The sequence below is a fragment of the Oryzias latipes genome, chromosome 4, assembly GCF_002234675.1.
Source record: "Oryzias latipes chromosome 4, ASM223467v1".
Classification (NCBI taxonomy): Eukaryota; Metazoa; Chordata; class Actinopteri; order Beloniformes; family Adrianichthyidae; genus Oryzias; species Oryzias latipes.
The window spans coordinates 7030690-7051687 of record NC_019862.2 but is presented as its reverse complement, the minus strand read 5'-3'; the positions used below and the strand labels follow the sequence as shown (position 1 = coordinate 7051687).

Below are 20998 nucleotides of genomic sequence, written 5' to 3'. Positions count from 1 at the left end.
TTATCTTCTGCTGCATAGCACCTGGTTTCTGTTCAGAAGTTCTCAAATGACAGAACTGCTTTATAATAAGTGCAAGTAAATTTAGTGCTTTAGGAGGATCTTGGACACATTTTTATTTGGAAAAGAACTTGAATGTGCTGGGTAAAATAAATCAAAATTGTTATATAGCCTATTGAAAAATATAACACTGTTATATTATAATAATTTACAAGCTACATGTCATATATAAATGGCCCAAAGGCCGCAAAAAAGTGTGTTTTTACATACATACAAATTTTGCAGCCCAAACTCAGTTTTGTCAGTAAGAAACTGGACCAAATGGTTTTTTTAGAGGTTGCAGACCCCTGGTATAGCTGTTGCATTAATAGGATCATTCAAAGTACTCATACACACTCCTCATGCCTGCATATGCTCACAATATAATATTAACTATGAATCCAGATCAGACTTTAACATCTTGTCCACACATGTCAAATGAAGCTATGGTTGGTATTTAAATATTTATAACTTGAACTAAATTAGAGTTGGAAAATCTGAATTATAACTATTCTGATCCAGATTTCAGCTCATCCGTCCTCCCGGTGATTATTTCCAGGATTATATGAACAAACTCCAGGCTGGCTTCTTAAAAATGAACAAATCTGGAAAAAGACAAAAGAGGCAGTCTTTTCAACAGCTTTTTGAAATTAATGGATCCAAAAGATTAGGCTCCCTAAAGGAAGCCATGAATCCCATCACTAATGTAAAGCTGTATTTAACAGAACCAAATGACAGAACCAAGCGGCGTTTTATTTTGAAAAACTGTTTGGCCACATTGGCAACTGACGGAGACTAATGAGAGCAGCCTTCAATCAAACTATCTTCCATTTGTCAGCTTTAGTGATATAAATGTTGACAAAAATCTGGGCTGAAACCTTTTGTGTTTCCTGAAACACCACCGGGACAAATAGTTGGGGTAATTCCAAGCATTTGAAACTAGTTCGGTTTTATAACCTGCAACAGCATCTTAATGGATGTGTCTCCACCCTCACTCCCATCCCTCCATGTGACAGAAATAACAAAAAATTATGTAAATAAAGTCCAGGAGTCACAAAGTGCGCGCGGGTCCTCCCCCGCTTCCGTCGCTCATTGGTCCGTTCCGCATTTTCAGCACCAAGCAGCTGAACAGCGACACGTCGAGGATGCTGCCGCCGCCGTTACCATGACGCCATCAACCTGAAGCTGTATCCGGCAGTGTTTGATGTGTCCACGAGCGCGGCGGGAATGCCAGCAGCTCCCGCGGCTGTGACCGGGAGCACGCCGCCGTTATCTGCTGGTTTGGTGAAGATGAGCGCTCCCCTTCAACGCTGACGCTGTTTGGGTTTTCCTCCGCGGATGCGCAGGCATGACGGATTCCCCTCACGCCGCGCAGCAGATCACATCCGGCGGCGGCGGCGGCTCATGCACCGGATTGCTACTGCCGCCGCCCGAGCAGCGAGCTCCCCTCCCGGCGACGGGCCCAGAACGCCTCTTGTGACATGACAGCTCGGGGCAGAAAGACGAGGATCGAGGGTAGCAGGCAGGGGTCACGACACGAGCGGAAACGGATCAGATCCTGGAGCAGAGAGAGCCCAGAAACCGGGGGTCGGGACTTTCTGAGCGCAGAGGATCCAAACACCGATGTGTTCGGAGAACAGCCTGGTTACGGGTCTCCTCTGGGTCGGAACATCCAGAGAGTCAGTAGAAAGCAGACCAATCCAGGTCCTCCTGGCATCTGATCCCCAAGCCTCGGTGCGGGTCTGAGTCGGGGCTTCCTCCGCCTCTCATCCACGGCGGATGCGCGGCCTCGCTGTGGTCGCAGCCGCGGACACGCGCAGCCATGGGCTGCATTCAGAGCATCGCCTGCAACAAATCGCGAATTAAGCGCGAGAACATCCTGGTGCAGGACCTGTCGGCCACCATCGACCACTGCCCGACCGTCATCGAGGAGAACTCCCCCATAGTGCTGCGGTACAAGACGCCCTACTTCAAAGCGTCCGCGCGGGTTGTCATGCCCCCCATCCCGCGCCAAGACACATGGGTAGTTGGTTGGATCCAGGCGTGCACCCAGATGGAATTCTACAACACCTATGGAGACATCGGCATGTGAGTCCCGCCTCTGTCCACGCATGGCTGCGGGCTCCATCACTCAGCGGGGGCTCTGCCTGAGCATAACACGCACGCATTTGTGCGCGCAGCAGGTTCAATGAGCTCGTGCGCCTTCTTCATTCAGACGCCCACCAACACAGTCTGTTCCTGCGACTCCTCTATTAGAGGAGCTGAACAACATCCACGCTCCCCATTACACAGCGTGATCTAGCTAAAGGGGGGGGGGGGTGAGGGGATGAGGGGCCCGTTGAAGTATTAGGGGCCGCACCAGATGACCGAACGACAAAGTGATGAGGATCAGAATTCTCTGCACTTTTTAAACTTCAAACCGTTTGCTGGATGTGGCCCTCGCCTTGTCGGGGTCCACTTCTGGCCACGCGCCCACACCATCTATTCATCCATCCATTATTCCTTCATTTATTCATTTGTTCATTCCTCTTTTTATCCATCCATCCATCCATCCATCCATTATTCATTCATTCATTCATTCACTCATTCATTCATTCATTCATTCATTCATTCATCTACTTATCCATCCAATCATCCATCCATCCAATCATCCATCCATCCGTTCTTACATCCATCCATCCATCTATCTACCCATTCATTCATTTATTTACTTATCCATCCATCCATCCATCCATCCATCCATCCGTCCATCCATCCTGACATGCATCCATCCATTATTCATTCATTCATTCATTCATTCATTCATTCATTCATTCATTCATTCATTCATTCATTCATTCATCTACTTATCTATCCATCCATTCTTCCATCCATCCATCCATGAACAATGTAGAATTTCTTTTTACGTTATTCATCCTTTGACACCATGGAAACACATTTTGTCTATAAGTTTCATTTCATCCTAAGTATCAGAAGGTTAGATCACGTTAAAGAGGGCAGTGATGACTGTGAAGGCTCTGCTGCACTAGTAAACATCTGTTTGTAAAATCTGGCAACAGTTTCAGCGTTCAGCATACTCAGCATTTTAGTTCTGGCCTCTTAACGTGTCAGAAGTTCAACCCTTGTGTTATCCTAGGCACTTTAACATTGGGAGTTGGGTCATCTAGACCCACTAGACCAGGGGTGTCAAACTCATTTTGCCTCGGGGCCACTTTCAACCCGTCTGATCTCAAGTGGGCCAGACCAGTAACATTATAGCAAAATAAAGCAGCTTTGTTTTTGTTAATTTACTCAATTGGTAAAAATGCCTCAACCATGGTAGCCTAATCATTTATTATTACACATTCATTCATGGAGAGCGAATATATCTTAAATAAAATTAATTTCACTTAAAAAAAGGTCTACTCAATTTTTCACAGACTGAATATTTTACATCGAATGCTGAAGAAATCGCAATAATAAACTCAAGAGGGGCTGCGGAAAAAAATGAAACACCCTACCTAGAATGTAAATGTGCAAATCAATGAAAAATTGAACTAAGTTAAACTTGCAAACATTGAACATAAGAATGTGGAGCTAACCTTCTTTCTCCCCTGAAACTTCACCCTGCCATCAATATCAGGATTCAGAACCTGTGCAAAAACACATTTGCTGTCATTCAAGTGAGCAAAACAAGATGAAATGTCCAAGAGTCTTTTCCTGGTTTGCTGCCTGAATTATCTGATAACACCTGCCTTCTTCCTGACCGGTCTGTTCAACACCTCTAATAAATATGTACAACTGTACATATTCTGTGATGTTGGTGCTTTCATCAATAGTGACTGAAAATACAATAAATGACTGGATTCCTTCATTTGGCACCCAAGTCTCCTCAGAGATGTTGGATCTGTAATTGTAATCCTTGATAGACTCATGTTGGCAAAAGTCGACTGCTTTTTGGGAACAAGACTTCTGCAGCCTTCAGCATTTTTTCATAAGTTCACCATCAGAGAATGGTTTGGATTCATTCATGTGTGGGCCACACTAACCGCGGGCCATATGTTTGACACCCCTGCACTAGACAGTGCGCTGAACCTTTTTTCTTCAATGATTTGTGATCTTCACTGGTGTCCATGGATTACATGAAATCTTTCCACCTTTATCCACCTTTGTCATGGTAGGGAGAACACGTCAATGAAAGGGTGGGGTCATCTAAGATAGCACAAGGGTTAAGAGAAAATCAGTATCCACAGATTTTGTGATTTCATGTAAAGTTAAGTGTTTCAGATGTGATTTCTTATAAAATTGTGAAGATTAGTTTCTTTTATAGTTAAGTGTTTACTTCAGAGATGCGACCCTGCATTTTCCAGAATCACCCTTAAGGTCTCTTAAGGTCATTTCCTCTCTTCTTTCAGGTCAAGCTGGGAGCTGCCTCAGCTGCGAGAAGGTTTGGTGAGGGCCATCAGTGACTCTGACGGGGTCAGCTATCCTTGGTACGGAAACACCACAGAGACCGTCACCATCGTCGGCCCCACCTCCAAGCCGTCCCGCTTCACCGTGAGCATGAACGACAACTTTTACCCCAGTGTCACTTGGGCTGTGCCAGTCAGCGAATCCAACACACCCTTACTGACTAACATCAAACGGGACCAGAGCTTCACCACCTGGCTGGTGGCGCTCAACACCACATCCAGGGAAAAGATCCTGCTCCACACCATCAAGTGGAGGATGAGGGTCGACGTCATGGTGGACCCCTCCCAGCCTCTGGGCTCAAGGGCCAGGCTGGTGGGCCGGCTGTACCAGGACCAGCCGCGGGTGCTGGCCCGCATGGAGCCGGTCCCCTCCAACGCCATGGGAAAGCCAAACGCCAACGACGCTCAAGTCTTAATGTGGAGACCAAGGAGGGGCCCTCCTATTGTTGTCATCCCCCCCAAGTAGAAGAATATGATTGACAGGTCTTCAGTGTAAATCACTGAGATATGCAGTATTCCAGTGGAGACGATGATGAGGGCAAATGATGGCTTGAAGGGGACTTATTGCCTTAATGCAGTTTCCCTGACATGCGTCAGAAATTACACAGAAACAAAACGCCACGTCTTTGTTTCCATCACAGGTCATGGCTGGAGTTCCCTCCGCCCCCGGGGGCAAGCCTCTTTCTAGAGATGCTCAACAGCTTTGACCCGTGGACACAAATGCCCGAGTTCCATGGTCCAGGAAAACCTGAGGTCTTTGGTCTGAGGGTTCAGCAGTGAAAACGCCGCTTGCAGTTGAAACCTTCTCGTGAGTCACAGAAACACAGAATTGCAAACGACGCTCACCGATGACAGAACGTTAAAAAAAAACTCCTCAGGCGGAGGATAAAAACCTCCCAGTAATAGTGGTGGAGCAACTTTTTAGGCTGCTTTGACTAAACATGTAAAAATCCTCATCATGTATTGTTACACAGTATGATCCTTGTTCTGTAAGACAGAAATGCAGAGTTGGAAACCCCCGCCTTCTGTTCGCTGAGCCACCTGGCTGCCCTCCCACTGCGGTGAAGCGCACCAGAGTTCACCTGCAAGCAAACGGCAGCCATGTTTCCAGGTGCTCCCAACTCTGGGGTTGTGTCCCAATTCCCTCACCACTTAAAGCGCCATATAGGGTGTTTTCTTAAGGGTGTCCAAATCTACAGTTCCAAAATCCAGTCCCAAATTTCCCAGAAGTCTCTGCAAAAAAATAGTTTGCATCCATGCTCAATAGATTGCTAAATATAGACCACTACGCATTGCGTTTCAACAATTCGTAGTTTGATAAAAATGATTTAAACTTATTTTTGTATAATTTATGGAGCCCCTAAAGAGACACTGAAGTATTTTCTCGTGCGCACTAGATAGCGACTGGTACGCTCGAGCAATCAGAAGTTTTCTTTTTTTGTTTTACTTGGATGTGATAAATCATTCAGTGGATTTATCAACAATCGTCATCTTTTCTAGGTTTTTACTTCTGAAAACGGGTGACATCACATTTTGTGTTGAAAAAAAAGTAGTTCTCATGTCTCCGAATCGCATTCAAATCCATGGCACCCTACATAGTCCTACAGGGCTTATGGCGGGAATTCAGACACAACCTGGGTGAGACCACACATCAACAGAGAAAACAAACATCTTGACTTTGGAGATCTGAAATGAGGAGGAGCTCACAGACAGAGTAAAGTCTGAGCGGCTCCCTGAATATTTCCAGGTTTGGATTTGTCTTTACAGTTTTGGAGTCTTAGACCTTCAGGAGCCCGTAGAGATGTCCCCTTCATGCTGAGAGTTTGACGGCACACATCCGAGTGAACGTTCTGAAGGGAACCCTGCCTTAACTCCCCACTGCTGCCTTTGAAGACTCAGACATGTTTCTTTGCTTTGGTGCTGATGAGCTGTGGTGAAGCGTCCGCGCCTTTGCCAAACGGGAAGAAACTGCAGGTGGATGGAAACCTGCACTGTAGCTTCTCCAACAGGAGACATGAAGTCTTCACACATGCAGGTTGTTTCAGCCTGAATGGAGACATTCACATCTGACAAACCGCTGAGTAAGCGTCTCCAAGAAAAGAGGTTAGTGTTTCAGCTCCCAGGAGAGCAGCGCCATCATGGCGGCGTTTGTTCCTATCAGAGAATCAGCTGCAGGAGGAGGGTGCTGGGTTTGTGTCTTTTCTTTCATGTGGATCCAGGCTTGCTGCTGCCTCACACCAGACTGCCTCACACACATCCGAGCCTCATTTGATTTGATCTCACACGGTTTGGTGGTTTCAGCCCCGCGTCACAGCGATGCTGTCGTCCTCAAATGAAGCCATGCAGACGGACGTTTCCACGCCGCAGAGCTTTTCCGGTTCTGCCTTTAAAAAGCCAGAGTTGCCTGTTGATGACAGCCTGCGACTGTAAAACCTGAAGGTGTCTTTTGCCCAGAGAGGAGGACAGCCGTGATGCTTTCATGACCGGGGGAGGCGGGGCAAACAGGTGTATGTTGCCATCAGAGCAGTATTAGAGTATCTGTAGCAGTGTAGAAAACAGTCCAGCAGCGGGACCGTCTCCGCTGCTGGAGCCTTAAAGACTGAAAAAGATGCCAAACAGTCTAAACGGTTTACACAAAACCGAGACATAAAGGTAAAAACGAAAGAAACGACGATAATCAGCCTTTGTAGTTCATTTGGAACAAAGGCGTTTGACAATAAAAGAGTATTTGAGATCTAAGAAGAGCAGATTTTTTTGTATCCTAAGAGATTTTTTGAACTTTTTTGTGTACATTGATGTTCCTCAGCAGATCATTTGTTAGTTTGGCCCCATTTAAAGTCCCACTCTGATCTTCTTCTGATCAGTTTTCACAGTTGCCAGTGATCTTTTAATTACGATGATTCCGTTTTTAACCTAAATAAATGGAAAAAAAAACCTGTCATTTTCTAGAACATAGTTTCTGCTCAGCGGCAGGAGTTCATTAGAAACTCCCCTCTGAGTTGTGAGTGGGACTGTTGTTGGCGGGGACTAAGCCTGCCCCGACTTCCCATCATCCCTTTGTTTACAATCTCCCCTACTAGCTTACAGCCCCCCACACCCACATCCTAAGATTAGCGGTGCAACAAAAACGTTGCAATATCGTAGCTATCCAGTCGTACAGTTTGGATCCAGACTGCAGCTCAGATGAAGAAAACAAAGACGTTCATGGATCCATTTATCTGCAGGTGGATGCATCAGAATGAGGCGAAGCTGAGCCCCACCCGGCGCTTTCTCTACATCACAAATATGATCTTAGCCAAACAACATTTTTTCGTCTGCTCCTGATTCACAACAATTTAAATAAAGAAAAACTCAATAATGCAGTTTTAAGCTTAATTTCCTTTATACATGTCCTCCATCATCCCAAAACCAAAAACATATTTTTTTTTCATTCAGAGTGGGTCTTTAAATGCCTGATTTGTCCTAAAAATAGTAGTAGTAGTAGTAGTAGTCTTTTTTATTTTGAACTAGTGAAACAAATGTAAAATAACAGAATAAGACAAGAACGAGACAAAACTTACAAAAACAATAAAAAGACAAGTAAATTATACAAAACAAAACAAAACGATATAAACACCAGTTCAAAAGGGAGTGATAAGAAGAAAAATCTTATAAACTCTCACCCCCCTTTACCCTAAGCCCTTACTTTCCCACCATCAGAGTCCAGTGCCCTACCCAAGTGTATATGTACATATATACATGTAATTTTCATTTCCAAACAACATACAAATGAATAACAAAAAGTATTGTCAAAGTATGCAGATTTATAAATGCTGACATTCTGTATTTTTTTGTATTTGCACATATTTATCCATGATCATGGATAAATGAAAAATGAATGAAACAAATCATCAGAACCAGCTCTTGGTACTGGACCATTGTTCTGCTTCTATTTAGAGCAAGATGGTTGAACTGGTGCATGGATCAAGGCCCTCAGCATGGTTTGAAGTTCCAGAACAGTCTTTGACAGGTGAGGGATGACCTTTAATGGACTCTCAAAGAGGTCAGTCTGTGTTTGTCATATTGTGTCACTTATCTGTGGTTACATATTAACCTGCTAACGAAGGACACGTCTCTCACCTGAATCAGTTTCTGTTTTTGGCTTCAAATAAATGGACTTTATCAAAAACTTCAAAGTGTTTTTTTTTCTTTCCCTTCTCAGTTGGCTTCACGCTTTCTCAGATCAAGTGAAATAAATCCTACTTCCGAACCTGTTCCTTCTCACGAGTCACACATTTCAGTGAGAAAAGTTTCAAATAAGTTCCTCAAGCTACCAAACTATGAGTTCAAACATCTGGAAAAACCTCTGTTTTCTATGCTAACCTTGACAAAGTGTTAATGCCAACAGGAACTGTAAGTCCAGCTGAGCAGTTTAACCCCTTCCTGCCGCATGTTGATAACTTACCATTAAATCCAGGACTCTAATAATTTATCATTAAATTGAACGGGAAAAAAACTATTGAAGGCCATTTCTTCAATAACTGGAAATAAATTCAGGCATGAAAGGGTTAAGCATCTTTTTGGAAAAATTTGATTGAGTCCTGCAAATGTCTGACCTTTTCCTAATGTTCATGATAAAAAAAAAGTCTGGATCAGAGGATCTGGTTGATCAGAGGAACAGCTCGTTGTTTTCCCGGCAGACCTTCTCACATCCTGGTGGGAGAAGGTGCTTCTTTCTGTCTCAGCAGCCAGTGAAGCTTTCCCTCACATCTTCATATCTGCAGCAGCGGTGGAGGCGGGTCCACCAACACGCCTCCACCTCCACACCGTCTGCAGCTCCAGAGCAGCTCAGGTGATGGACTGACACACCTGTGGGTCTGAACAGAAATTCCAGTTTGTCTTGACTTGAACAAGAAAAGGCTGCAGAGCATGCTGGGAGTGTTTTCCATTACCAGCTACGCCTGTGGACTGGAGGGTGGAGCTTCAGCAGTGATGTCAGTCCAATCTGGACTGCAGTTCTGATCAATGAGTTATATCGCTAGAGGATACATCACATGATTCCTCATGGGAGGAGAGCACTGCCATCTTGGTGAGGTCAAAAGAAGGAGGAAGGCATAACATTTTACAGTTAAGGACTAGGCTGCACGGTGGCACAGTGGTTAGCGCTCTTGCCTCACAGCAAGAAGCCCCCTGGTTCAAGTCCTGGCTGGGGGACCTGAAACAGAACATCAATGGGGGGGCCTTTCTGTGTGGAGTTTGCATGTTCTCCCAGTGCATGCGTGGGTTCTCTCCGGGTCTCCGGCTTCCTCCCACCGTCCAAAAACATGCTTCATAGGTTAATTGGTCAATCTAAATTGTCCCTGAGTGTGAGAGTGATTGGATGTGTGATTGAGGACATTCTACCCTGCGACAGAGTGGCGACCAGTCCAGAGGCCCCTGCCTTAGCCCACAAGTGGCCGGGATAGGCTCCAGCAGCCCTGTGACCCAGAAAGGGAAAAACGGAATAGAAAATGAATGAATAAGTTAAGGATGTGTGTGTGTGTATATATATGTGTGTGTGTATATATATATATATATATAAATATATATATATATATATATATATATAAATATAAAAGCTACTGACATGTGGGCACTGTCGACCTCACCAAGATGGCGTCGCGCTCCGCCACCGTTGGCCAGGCTTCCCAAGCGGGCGTGTCTCCTCTAGCGATATAACTCATTGGTTCTGATATTCTTGTTTTTCTCCCGCTGCTGCTTTTAAACCCATCAAAATAATTCTAACCTTAGAGTTCGTATACAGGTAACTAGTTACTTTTCTGAAGTAACGTTTAAAAAAAGTAGTTTTACAGCAGCATTCCTGAGTGGTTTCAGGATGAAGATCCGCCACTCTTCCTCCTTCACGCTGAACAGCATTTGTTCCAGCAGGTTTTTATGTTCTTTAATATCTTTTAAAACCATCATTTGTTCGTTAAACTTCAACTTTGTCAGAACAATCAGAATAATTCATCATTTCAGTCCTATGTTGATGATTAATGAGGATTTCTTTATCGTTATTATTATGAATATCCCTGCTTGGATCATTTAAGTTTTATTCCATTTTATCTAAGAAAAATTCCCACAAGGGCTTGCTGTAAAAAAAGTAAATGTAGCTACAAAGCTTGAATCATTTCCATTTTTCACCTAATTGACGTTCATTTTCCTGCTTTTAAATGCCGTCTGTTGGATTTAATAATACGGACACCAGAAGATTGAATTAATTTTTTACTAGAGCAGAAGTTTCCCGTCTGAAAATAAGTTTGGATGAAGATCAAAACACCACGTTCCCAAACGTTTCTTTTACACAGAAGATTCACACATCCATCATTAAAGTAACAAGAATTCATAATCATACCCGCTTTTTCCAAAGAGCATCTCCAAAAACCATCAGGTGTCACAGGTGTGACCAAAGACCTTCAGGTGTGACCAGTGACCATCAGGAGGCATGAACCAACGTGTAAACTGAACCCAAACTACATGAATAAGTTAAAAGTGAGAATGTCAGAGTAGCTTCTACCCACATCGGATGAACCTTCATCAGACTCCGGCAGACGTCGGAGGTCGGAGACCCCCAGGCGTCATCAGCAGATGTTCAGGAATTGCCTGCAGTCTTAAGCTTTTTGCCCTGAGTTGTGCCTTCCAGGCAGACAAGTCTCTTCGATTTGTGTCTGTGGGACAAACTACTTCAACTATCAGTGCTGATTGACTCAGATGCACAGCAGATAGGGGGCGTACCCCCGGAGGGAGGGTAGACGTGGCTGCCTGAGCTCAGACTCTCAAAGACATAATTGCCTATTTCTTTCTCAGCCCTTCATAGCGGACAGCTTTGCTTTGAGACCCACCACCACCTGGAGCTTCACCTCTCCTCCACATAAAGACCACAGATGACCTTTCCCCCCTTTTCTTTCACTAGTCTCTTGGTCCTCCTTCTCGTTTTGACCTCTCCACACGGCCTCCTGCTGCTGGTCGGGGTCAGCCTACGCCCTGCTGGGGTTGGGAGACGACTTGCCTTCGTAGCCGTACAGGAATGTGGCCATGATGACCAGGATGGCTCCAAGGAAGAAGACGCTGCAGAGAGGAGGAGACACCACCATGAAGACAAAGGCCGAGACCACGGACCCACGCTGGAGCAACGTCTCACCTGGTGGGCTCAAAGTCCTGCAGCAGGAAGTAGGAGATCAGCGTGGACAGAATGATGGACAGAGACGTAGCAAAGCCTTTCAGGATGTTGTCTGCATATTTTATGACCGCTGCTATGACCAAACCCCCCAGCGCCTGGAAAACAAACACAGACGGACGCGGGCGTGACCTGCAGGTCTGAGCCAGCGGGGTGAGGCGAGGACATGCACGCCTGCTGTGGAGGGTTACCTGCAGAGCCACCACCGTCCAGGTGACCGTGCTGTAGCCCTGGAACATACCCGCCTCTCGGACCCTCTCCCCATCGTAGGCCAGCATCCCAAAGAGCCCAAACACCAAACCAAACATCCCTGCAGACAGACGCAGGGGGAGGGGGGCAGACAGACAAATCAGTACATATTTTTTTTTAACTGGTATATTTTGAAGATGTAATACATGAACCGTTGGTTTAAGCTGAGGGAGGGGGCAGGTCGTGCCCATTTAGTGCCCACAGCTTCTATTTTACATTAAAACTGTTGACTAGTCGTCTATTCTAAAATGCATTTTTAATAAACAAAGAAAATAATATTTTTTCTTATCAGCTTGGTTTTGGACTTTGACATGATTTCTGGAGGACTGAAGCTCCGCCTCAGATGGGAACCTTCATCGGTCTGTTTGAAAACGGCGTCTCCTTACTGACCCAGCTGGATGTTACGGATCCAGACGCTCTGTTTGCTTTCCTTCAGGATCTTCTCAAAGTAGACGCCGGCAAAGCCGCTGGAGCAGCACGCCACCAGCACTGCTGCCACGCCCACAAACTGCGACCCAGCAGAGGCGGGCTCCTTCTCCGAGGACACGGCGGAATCCGACGGCCACTGTGGGAGCAAAGACAAATGCCGGGATTTTCACTACAGTCACCTGGTTACTGCAGACTCAGAAAAAATAGAAACTTCCGGAGTTTCCAAACGTTTCTTCAAACTGGAAAAGTAAAAAGACGATTTTTAAACGTTAAAAACACCAGAGGACAATCTGACAACCGCGGGAAGAACAAGAAGGAGGTTCATTCAGATCGTGGAAATAAAGCTGAAAATGTAAGTGACGTGCAGCACACATGGACACGCCCACTCTGAGGACACACTACCTCTAAGGGGGACACACCCACTCTGAGGGGGGAAAAACTCATTTTAAAGGGGACACACCCACTCTGAGGGGGGAAAAACTAATTTTAAAGGGGATACACCCACTCTGAGGGGGACACACGAACTCTAAGGGGGACCCACCCACTCTGAGGGGGACACACGAACTCTAAGGGGGATACCCCCGCTCTGGGGTGGGACACACTTACTTTGAGGGGGACACCCCCACTCTGAGGGGGGAAAAACAAATTTTTAAAGGGACACACCCACTCTGAGGGGGACACACGAAATTTAAGGGGGACACACCCACTCTGAGGGGGACACACGAACTCTAAGGGGGACACACCCACTCTGAGGGGGGAAACACTAATTTTAAGGGAGACACACCCACTCTGAGGGGGACACACCAACTCTAAAGGGGACACACCCACTCTGAGGGGGGAAACACTAATTTTAAGGGGGACACACCCACTCTGAGGGGGGAAACACTAATTTTAAGGGGGACACGCCCACTCTGAGGGGGACACACGAACTCTAAGGGGGACACACCCACTCTGAGGGGGGACACACGAACTCTAAGGGGGACACGCCCTCTCTGAGGGGGGAAACACTAATTTTAAGGGGGACACACCCACTCTGAGGGGGACACACGAACTCTAAGGGGGACACGCCCACTCTGAGTGGGGAAACACTAATTTTAAGGGGGACACACCCACTCTGAGGGGGACACACGAACTCTAAGGGGGACACACCCACTCTGAGGGGGACACACGAACTCTAAGGGGGACACGCCCACTCTGAGTGGGGAAACACTAATTTTAAGGGGGACACACCCACTCTGAGGGGGACACACGAACTCTAAGGGGGACACGGCCACTCTGGGGGGGATGCACCCACCCCAGGGTGATGCAACCAACCATGAGGGAGACCCCCCACTCTGAGGGGGACACGCCCACTTTGAGGGGGACACACTAACTCTCAGGGGGACACAAATCATTGTCAGGTAAAGAGGAAAAAACTTGTTCTGAAGACAGGATGAACAGGTGTGCTTGGTATTTAAGACGCACCTGCACAAGAGCCACTCCGCCCATCAGGATCAGCAGTGATAGCCACTGGTAGATGCCCAGCTTACGTCCCAACATTGAGACAGAGAACAGAGCTGTGGTCAGGATCTTCAGCTGGTACGTCACCTGGAGGGAACCAAGATGGGAAAACATTCAACCCAGGAACCAGAGGACTTCTCCTTCCCACACAGTGTCCCCCTGCTGCTCAGCTGCCATACCTGGTAGGTCGCTGCATCCAGGTTGGACAGAGCGACGTACAGCAGGTTGTTCTGCAGCGTGTAGATCCCCGAGGGGATGGCCAGCTTCAGCGTTTCCACGGGTTTCTGGAGGATCTCCTGACGCAGGATGCTATTCAGAGCTCTGACGCTGTAACCTAAAGATAGAAAATGGTCGGAATTATAACGTCAACGATCCATCAACGCTGGTTCCGCATGCAAGTACAGATAGAACCACCACAGTCCAACCCACACATTTCAGGAAACACCACTGGATTGTTCTTTAGAGCAACTGCAAGGTTCTCAATATTCTAGAACAGTGTTTTTCAACCTTTTCTGAGCCACGGCACACTTTAACCTTAAAAAAAATCCCGCGGCACACCAGCATCCAAAAATTAAAAAAAAAGGAGAAACTCATGGTCTGTATTGATCTACAGCCCCTGCACAATCTCACGTACATTTTTGAGATAATTGTTACAGAAAAAGCTGGAAACTGCAGCTGTTTTTTTCTAAAAGATGCAATAAAAGTTAAGTTAGAAGATTTAAAAACAGTTTGTGTGTTCGTTAGTTTCAAGACGTTTAACAACAGATCTCCTTTTGCGCTGTCACTCTCACAACCCAATGCATCATGGGAAATGTAGTGCATAAAACGGCCGAATATCGCTTTTCGGAGCTTCATTGTTTTGTTCACTTGTTCCACGGTCTGATACCGGATTCTGTGGAAAGCTACACCGCTAAAGACGAGCTTTAGCTGGTATTTCTGTTAGAACTGAGCGACTTTACGAGCTAAATCGGGACAAGGAAGTGAAGACTTTAAGCACTTCTGATTGGTCAGACTGATGACATGTGATTAACCCCCCCAACACGGGACTTTTCCAAAATACAGCCGAAGGTGCAGCTGAATCGCGGTACGTCATTCTTATCAAAATGTCTTTAATAAAATAAAATAAACGCAAAGAAAAGGTATTTTACGATCTTTTATATTCCTAACTCCTCAGTGTTTTATCAGGGCCTGTTTGGATGAACAGAGAGCAAAAATCCTGGAGATGGGAAATGTTTTTAGATCAGTTAATGAGGGCAATTTCCCACGGCACACTAGTGTGCCGCGGCACACTGGTTGAAAAACACTGATTTAGAAGATGTTTGAGGCTCATCAGCTTCTTTACATTTTCTTGTTTAAGTGAGAAGCATAATAACTTGCCTTTTGAGTCCTCTGAAGAACAGAAATCCAGTCAGAAAATAACCGAGAACAGACATCCAGGAAACCGTTCCGAAAAGTGGACACTTTGACACAGAGGAACCTGAAGGTTCTCTGCCAGGCTCATCAGAGGAACCAGAAGGTTCTCTGCCAGGCTCATCAGAGGAACCAGAAGGTTCTCTGCCAGGTTCATCAGAGGAACCTGAAGGTTCTCTGCCAGGCTCATCAGAGGAACCTGAAGGTTCTCTGCCAGGCTCATCAGGGGAACCTGAAGGTTCTCTGCCAGGTTCATCAGAGGAACCTGAAGGTTCTCTGCCAGGTTCATCAGGGGAACCTGAAGGTTCTCTGCCAGGTTCATCAGGGGAACCTGAAGGTTCTCTGCCAGGTTCATCAGGGGAACCTGAAGGTTCTCTGCCAGGTTCATCGGGGGAACCTGAAGGTTCTCTGCCAGGTTCATCAGAGGAACCTGAAGGTTCTCTGCCAGGCTCACCAGAGGAACCCTGTACAAACCTTTGCTGTCAGAGTGAACTCACTATGCTCCTTGAAGACCAGCAGCACGCAGGCGACGATCTTCATGAGCTCCGCCACCACCACGGCGGAGGAGGCCAGGTACCGTGGGCCATCGCCCTGCAGAGTTCGGGAGTACCGCATGGTGAGGACCAGGGAGGTGGTCTGGAACACCAGGACCCCCAGGGAAAGGTACTTCAGCTGGGATGAAGCCATGTCCGCCGCCCGTTTAGAAGCTGGCAGTCGAGAGAACACCGTGAGCGCGGAACCGGAGAAAACGGCGGCAGATCCGGTCCTCACCTTTAACCTTAACGGCGCCTCGTCTTTGCATGAACGCACTGTGTCTCTCTGGTACCGCGGCAGGTTCAGGTGGTCGATCCAGTTGTCAAAAGAGCAGCTCAAGAGTCCGGACGTCCATTGACCCGAACCGTCCGCATGTTAATGTTCAACAAAACTCCAGACTGACGAACGCGTTAAAAAAGAAACCAACAGGACAGAAGTTCGACGAGGAAAAAAAGTCACTGAGGAGAAGTTAAATCCTGTTGGACTTCCGCGTTCGAGGCTCTTCCTCAACTTTCAGAAGCGGTTGTCTGTGGAAACGAGCGCCCTCTGCTGGTCCGGTGACGCACAGGGAAAAAAGCGGAAGTGATTCGGGGTTTGTTGTTGTTCCTCGCCCTGCAGGCTTTAAAGGCCAACTTTAATCTTTTTTTCAACATTGTTGGTCATTTAATATTTATTAAATTACGCGGTATGTTTTCTATTTATTTGTGTTTTTTTTGTTCCTCAGCTTTTTACAGCATAAGTTTGCTTTTTCTTCTTTAATCTTTATTTTGACATTTTTGTGAACGTACTGGGATTTGGAGTTCATGTTTTTCTCTAAGGTTTTTGCTTAATCCAAGCTACTTTTAATTAATTACTGTATAAAGTCTCATATTTTCCCTCATCTTTGCAGCTTTTCTCTGTGGCCAAAACAAAGTCTATTTTAATTTTTTTCTTGATTTTTTTTTTTGGAAATAATTCTTCATCAGCGCTTTGACAAAAGCAAGGAAATGTGCGGAGCTTCTGTTGCACTCATTTCCACCTTTTCCCATTCAAAACAGTTTACTAAACTGCCCCCCCAGAATAATTTAATGCCCCCCCCCCCCCCCCACCCATTTAGAACTGTTCTTCACACTCAGCAGTTTTTCAGTGTAAAAAGAAAAGCAAACGTAGAGGAGAGGTTTTCTTTTGAAAGCAAACTGAATGAAAATTATGGGATGGAATCAAAGCTTCGTGTCGAACACGAGGACAAAGATGAAATAAAGCAGTTTGGCTGCTTCAGTCCACATAATGAAGTCTTGATAATAATGATAGTAATGTGTGTCCATTGTTCATTCATACAGGGTGATGGTAAACGACTGATGTAGCCACAGTTGCCCTGGGGCAGACGGACAGAGGCGTGGCTGCCAGAACGTGCCCCTCTGATGGGTGTTGCCTTTCTTTACATGATGGATAGAAGAACCCCCCCCCCCACCACTCCTGAACTCCCATCGTCTAAATAAACCCTTTATTCTTCATTCAGGTGTTCGAAATCTTATTTTGACGCCAGGAAATGTTCACCTGTGACTTCCTGAGAAAGGAAAGTGGAGCTGAGAAACTACAAAGATTTGTTTTTTATTATTAAAACGTCTACTGGTTCTTAGTTCTACTTTCTACAAACATGGCGACTAGCTTGATAAAAAAATGATTAACAGAAGAACATCTGGCAGACAGGAAGTACATTTTACACATGACGGAGGCGGGTGTGGCTTCAGTCCCACAGGTGACGTGGCTGAGGTGTTCTCCCAGGTGACCCACATCATCGTGAACGTGACGTTTGGCTGGTGCATGATGGGAGATCTGGATCAGAACTTTGACAACATTTTTCCAGAAGAATGAGCAAACATCTGGAAGCCCACTCGTTCTCACATGTTCTGCTCTTTTTAAAGCTTCCAACACTTAAACGGTAAACGATTGTCCGTGTTTAACGAGCCGAGGCCCCGCCCACCCACACACAGAACAACAGGAGCCCCTCCTCGGGCGCGTTCAGCATGAAAAGTGCAGATATGATTGCAGATAAGCAGAGATGTTAATATGACGTCAAAGCGGCGGCGGACAGCTAAAAACGAGCAACTCCATCCTCCAGCCTCAGGAGCCCATCACAGGTTGAGCTCGGCTACAACAAGCAGAGTGTGCTTTACGTTTATGTACATTTAATGACACGACAGCTCAGTTCCATCTGCTAGCATCAATATCAGGGTTTTTGGCGTGACTGTGTGAACCTTCAGCCTCCAGTCAGGAATAGTGGTTTCACAGAGGCAGGTGTCGCTCAGGTGTGGGTGTTTGAGTTGCCGCCCCTGGCTTCACACCTCCTGCACAACCTGCATTTCGTAAACTCTGTGTGTAGAAACATCATCAAACAAACAGCATCAGGATCCTCCATCACAAACGGGAGCAGCGTGGTCGTCATAGCAACGGTGGAAAATGCAAGTTGGCATCAGTAGAGGCGACAAAAACACAGAGAGTAAACTGGAACAACTAGAATTTCCATGATGGCATCGTCTGACATCTTAAGGCCCGCCTCAGCGCCCGTATCCAAGGCCGCTCTCTTTGTGGTGACGTTCCACAGTTATCCTAGAACAATCCAAAGACTAGGTCGTGAAAGTCTCCAGAAGTCGGGTTGATCCAGGAAAATTGCTTGTTTCGGGGAGAGAAATTCTGTCCAAAGAAGTTCTAAAGTCAGGATTTTAGTCGACAACCGTCAAAAAAACGTAGAAACGTTACACAGTTTAAGTGCAAGGACACGATTTCATGGGGCGGGGCTGATTATCGTAAACAAAGAATCAGAAATGTCCAGGTGCTTAAAGACCGGCGGGCTTTGGGTCTACGCAAACACCTGCATGTTCCCCATCTGCGGCTGCTGAGAGGCCGGCTGCGCCTGCCTCTGCTCTGGAATGTGCGTGTGCTGGGAGGGGGGCCGTGCATGATGGGAGTTTCCCAGCGGGGTGGGGCTGGTGGTGACGTCAGACCAGTCTGAGTTGGAGTGCGGAGACGAGGAGGACCAAGCTTCGGGAGAATCCGGGGAAGGAGTGAGGTACGGGTGCTCACTCGGCGGGTGGGCCGACTGTCCCGGGGTTGTGCCCTCTGACCCCGCGGTGGTGTAGCTGTGCTGGGAGGGGGGAGTGGGGTATTTATCCACGGGGCTCTGCATGGTTGGGTAGGAAGGCAGGGGTCGAGACTGAGCATCTATCCCAGCGTGGCTGGCGTGGCCGTGGGCAGAGTGGTGCTGCAGGGGGTGGGACAGCCCATGAGCCACGCCCATTTGATCAGACATCTGGTACATGAGGCCGGGGCCGCAGTGCATGGGGCCCGGTCCCCGCTGACCGTGGACCTGGCTCTGCCCGTGGGACTGAGTGACCTGCACCTGGGGCTGCTTCAGCATGGGCTGGCCAGCTCCGGGGGCCATCATCTGGAACGTGACTATGGGGGGCAGCTGCTCCCGGCTCATGGTGACGTTCATGGGCGTCATCATGGGGGGCTGGCTGTGGTGTTGGCCCATGCCGTGGTGGGATCCTCCCATCTGGTGCGACACCAGGCCGAAGATGTGGCTGTTGTAGCCGTGCTTGTTCATGCCCCCCCAGCCGGGCTGTTGTCCCAGCATGTGACTGACGGGGGGGAGCATCTGCCTGGAGGCGGGGCTGCTCAGAAGGGTCGGCGAGTTTGCGGTGGTGGTGACCGTGGTGGAGGCATCGCCCGTGTAGGAGTGCGGGGACTCCAAGGAGTCCACGGGCGACATGGTGACGGAGCTCTCTGGAAGCCCTCCCGCAGACTTCAGGCCGTTTGTGGCCCCCGCCCCTCCCCCATTTCCTGCTCCCCCTCCAGTTCCTGAACTGGAAGCCTCTCCACCTGCTGGTTTCTTTCTTCTTTTTGACTTCATGTCTTTCAGCTCTTTAGCCCCTCCTCCGACGCCTCCCGCCTTGGCTCCTCCCCCGCCCCTCCGGCTCTTCTTGCCCTGAGGTCCGGGACGTATGCCGATGTAGCCCCCTCCGTTGGCCCCACACATCACAGAGGAGTTTCCCCCGCCAGCCATGTGGTTGGGCCCGCCGTGTGGGCTGTGGACCAGATTGTACTGGTCCAGCAGGCGGACGATGTCATGATGCATGCGCTCCTGGGCGGTGTCACGGGGGAGGCGGTCCATGTGATCAGTGATGTCCCGATTGGAGTAGTGGTCCAGAAGAACCTGCGCCGCCTCAAAGCTGCCCTCTCGAGCTGCGAGGAACAACGGCGTCTCCTCCTGAGGGACACAGAGGAGGCAGAAGGTCAGTCTCTGAAACGCCATCTGTCCCTCAGAGACCATCAGGTTTTTAGGGACACTGAGAAGATCCAGAACGTCATGATTTATTTCTTGTATTGCTTCTTTTGTGTTAAACTTAATTTAATATGTTTAACACCCGAGTTTTAGCTCTGGCGTTGACATTCTCTGAGTTACCGACATTAAGGTACTTCTGAAGCTGAGAAAAGAGGCTTGGCGTTGATATCTGTTGGAGTTACGACTCAAAAGCAGCTTCAGAATCCTTTGGAATTACGTTAATCGCGTAAACTGTCGCAGCGTCGCGCTAGCTTGAAGAGCGCGTTTTTCCCTGTCGCCCGGCTGGCTTCAGCATTTAGAGGTCAAGCCTCCACGTTATGAAAGAGACAGGAAATAATTCTCAGACCAAACTCCACAGCATCTGACAGAAACCTGAACACCAGGACAGGAAACTGGGTTCTGCAGACAGACAACTATGGCGTTCAGAAGCACCTTGTTGTCCTGCATGTCCCGGTTGGCTCCGTTCTTCAGCAGCACCAGAGTGGCCTCCACGTTGTTGACGGCAGCTGCCCAGTGCAGAGCAGACTTACCTACACCCGCAAAGACATCCATGTTAACCAAACAACCTTTACCTCGCTCCAGAACACTGACGGTTCACAGCCACAAATCTCGTGGTCTGCCCGTCCACGCTGTGACGCTTCTCTCACCGTGGTCGTCCACGGCGTTGATGTCGGCGTGGCAGTGGATGAGCTCCTCCACCATGCCCTCCACTGCTAACCTGGCTGCCAGGATGAGAGGCGTCGTGCCGTCGTTCATCCGGGCGTCCAGTTCTGTTGCTCGATTCCGGATGAGAATCTGCAGGGAGAACAGCTTCAGTCTGACTGAAGGGGAAGGGGGCTACCTCCTCCTCCTCCTCCTCCTCTGGGCCTT

At 47.7% G+C, this 20998-nt stretch overlaps 3 protein-coding genes across 3 annotated transcripts in view; 1 reads left to right on the top strand and 2 right to left on the bottom strand.

Annotated features, from left to right (window-relative positions):
- The first annotated feature begins 1250 nt into the window (after positions 1-1250).
- On the top strand, positions 1251-7628 carry LOC101168936 (protein FAM78B). The gene is made up of 2 exons (XM_004067685.3): positions 1251-2124; positions 4431-7628. Exons 1-2 carry the CDS (start codon positions 1859-1861, stop codon positions 4951-4953), a joined length of 789 nt encoding a protein of 262 aa, XP_004067733.1. The 5' UTR covers positions 1251-1858; the 3' UTR covers positions 4954-7628.
- Positions 7629-10717: 3089 nt separating this feature from the next.
- slc35a3 (solute carrier family 35 member A3) lies at positions 10718-16442 on the bottom strand. Its single transcript, XM_004067684.4, has 8 exons — positions 16042-16442; positions 15768-15977; positions 14040-14194; positions 13825-13947; positions 12322-12496; positions 11874-11992; positions 11647-11780; positions 10718-11573 (listed from the first exon to the last, which is right to left on the bottom strand). The coding sequence occupies exons 1-8, from the start codon at positions 16070-16072 to the stop codon at positions 11483-11485; spliced, it is 1038 nt and encodes a 345-aa protein (XP_004067732.1). The 5' UTR covers positions 16073-16442; the 3' UTR covers positions 10718-11482.
- Positions 16443-17378: 936 nt separating this feature from the next.
- Positions 17379-20998, bottom strand: part of LOC101162275 (neurogenic locus notch homolog protein 2) — a 45003-nt gene continuing 41383 nt past the window's right edge. Inside the window, exons 33-35 of the mRNA XM_023954090.1 lie at positions 20776-20923; positions 20561-20658; positions 17379-20053 (exon numbers count right to left, since the gene is read on the bottom strand). Coding sequence (XP_023809858.1) covers positions 18644-20053; positions 20561-20658; positions 20776-20923 — 1656 coding nt within the window. The 3' untranslated portion in view covers positions 17379-18643. The remainder of the gene's footprint in view (positions 20054-20560; positions 20659-20775; positions 20924-20998) is intronic.

Bases quoted from the DNA above. Each gene is read 5' to 3' on its own strand.
- LOC101168936 (XM_004067685.3), top strand. From the start codon at position 1,859: ATGGGCTGCATTCAGAGCATCGCCTGCAACAAATCGCGAATTAAGCGC. The intron at 2,125-4,430 runs GTGAGTCCCGCC...CTCTTCTTTCAG, and splicing joins ACCTATGGAGACATCGGCAT to GTCAAGCTGGGAGCTGCCTC.
- slc35a3 (XM_004067684.4), bottom strand. From the start codon at position 16,072: ATGCAAAGACGAGGCGCCGTTAAGGTTAAAG. The intron at 13,948-14,039 runs GTATGGCAGCTG...GGTTCCCTCCAG, and splicing joins TGGATGCAGCGACCTACCAG to GTGACGTACCAGCTGAAGAT. The intron at 12,497-13,824 runs GTGCGTCTTAAA...TTGCTCCCACAG, and splicing joins GCGGAGTGGCTCTTGTGCAG to TGGCCGTCGGATTCCGCCGT.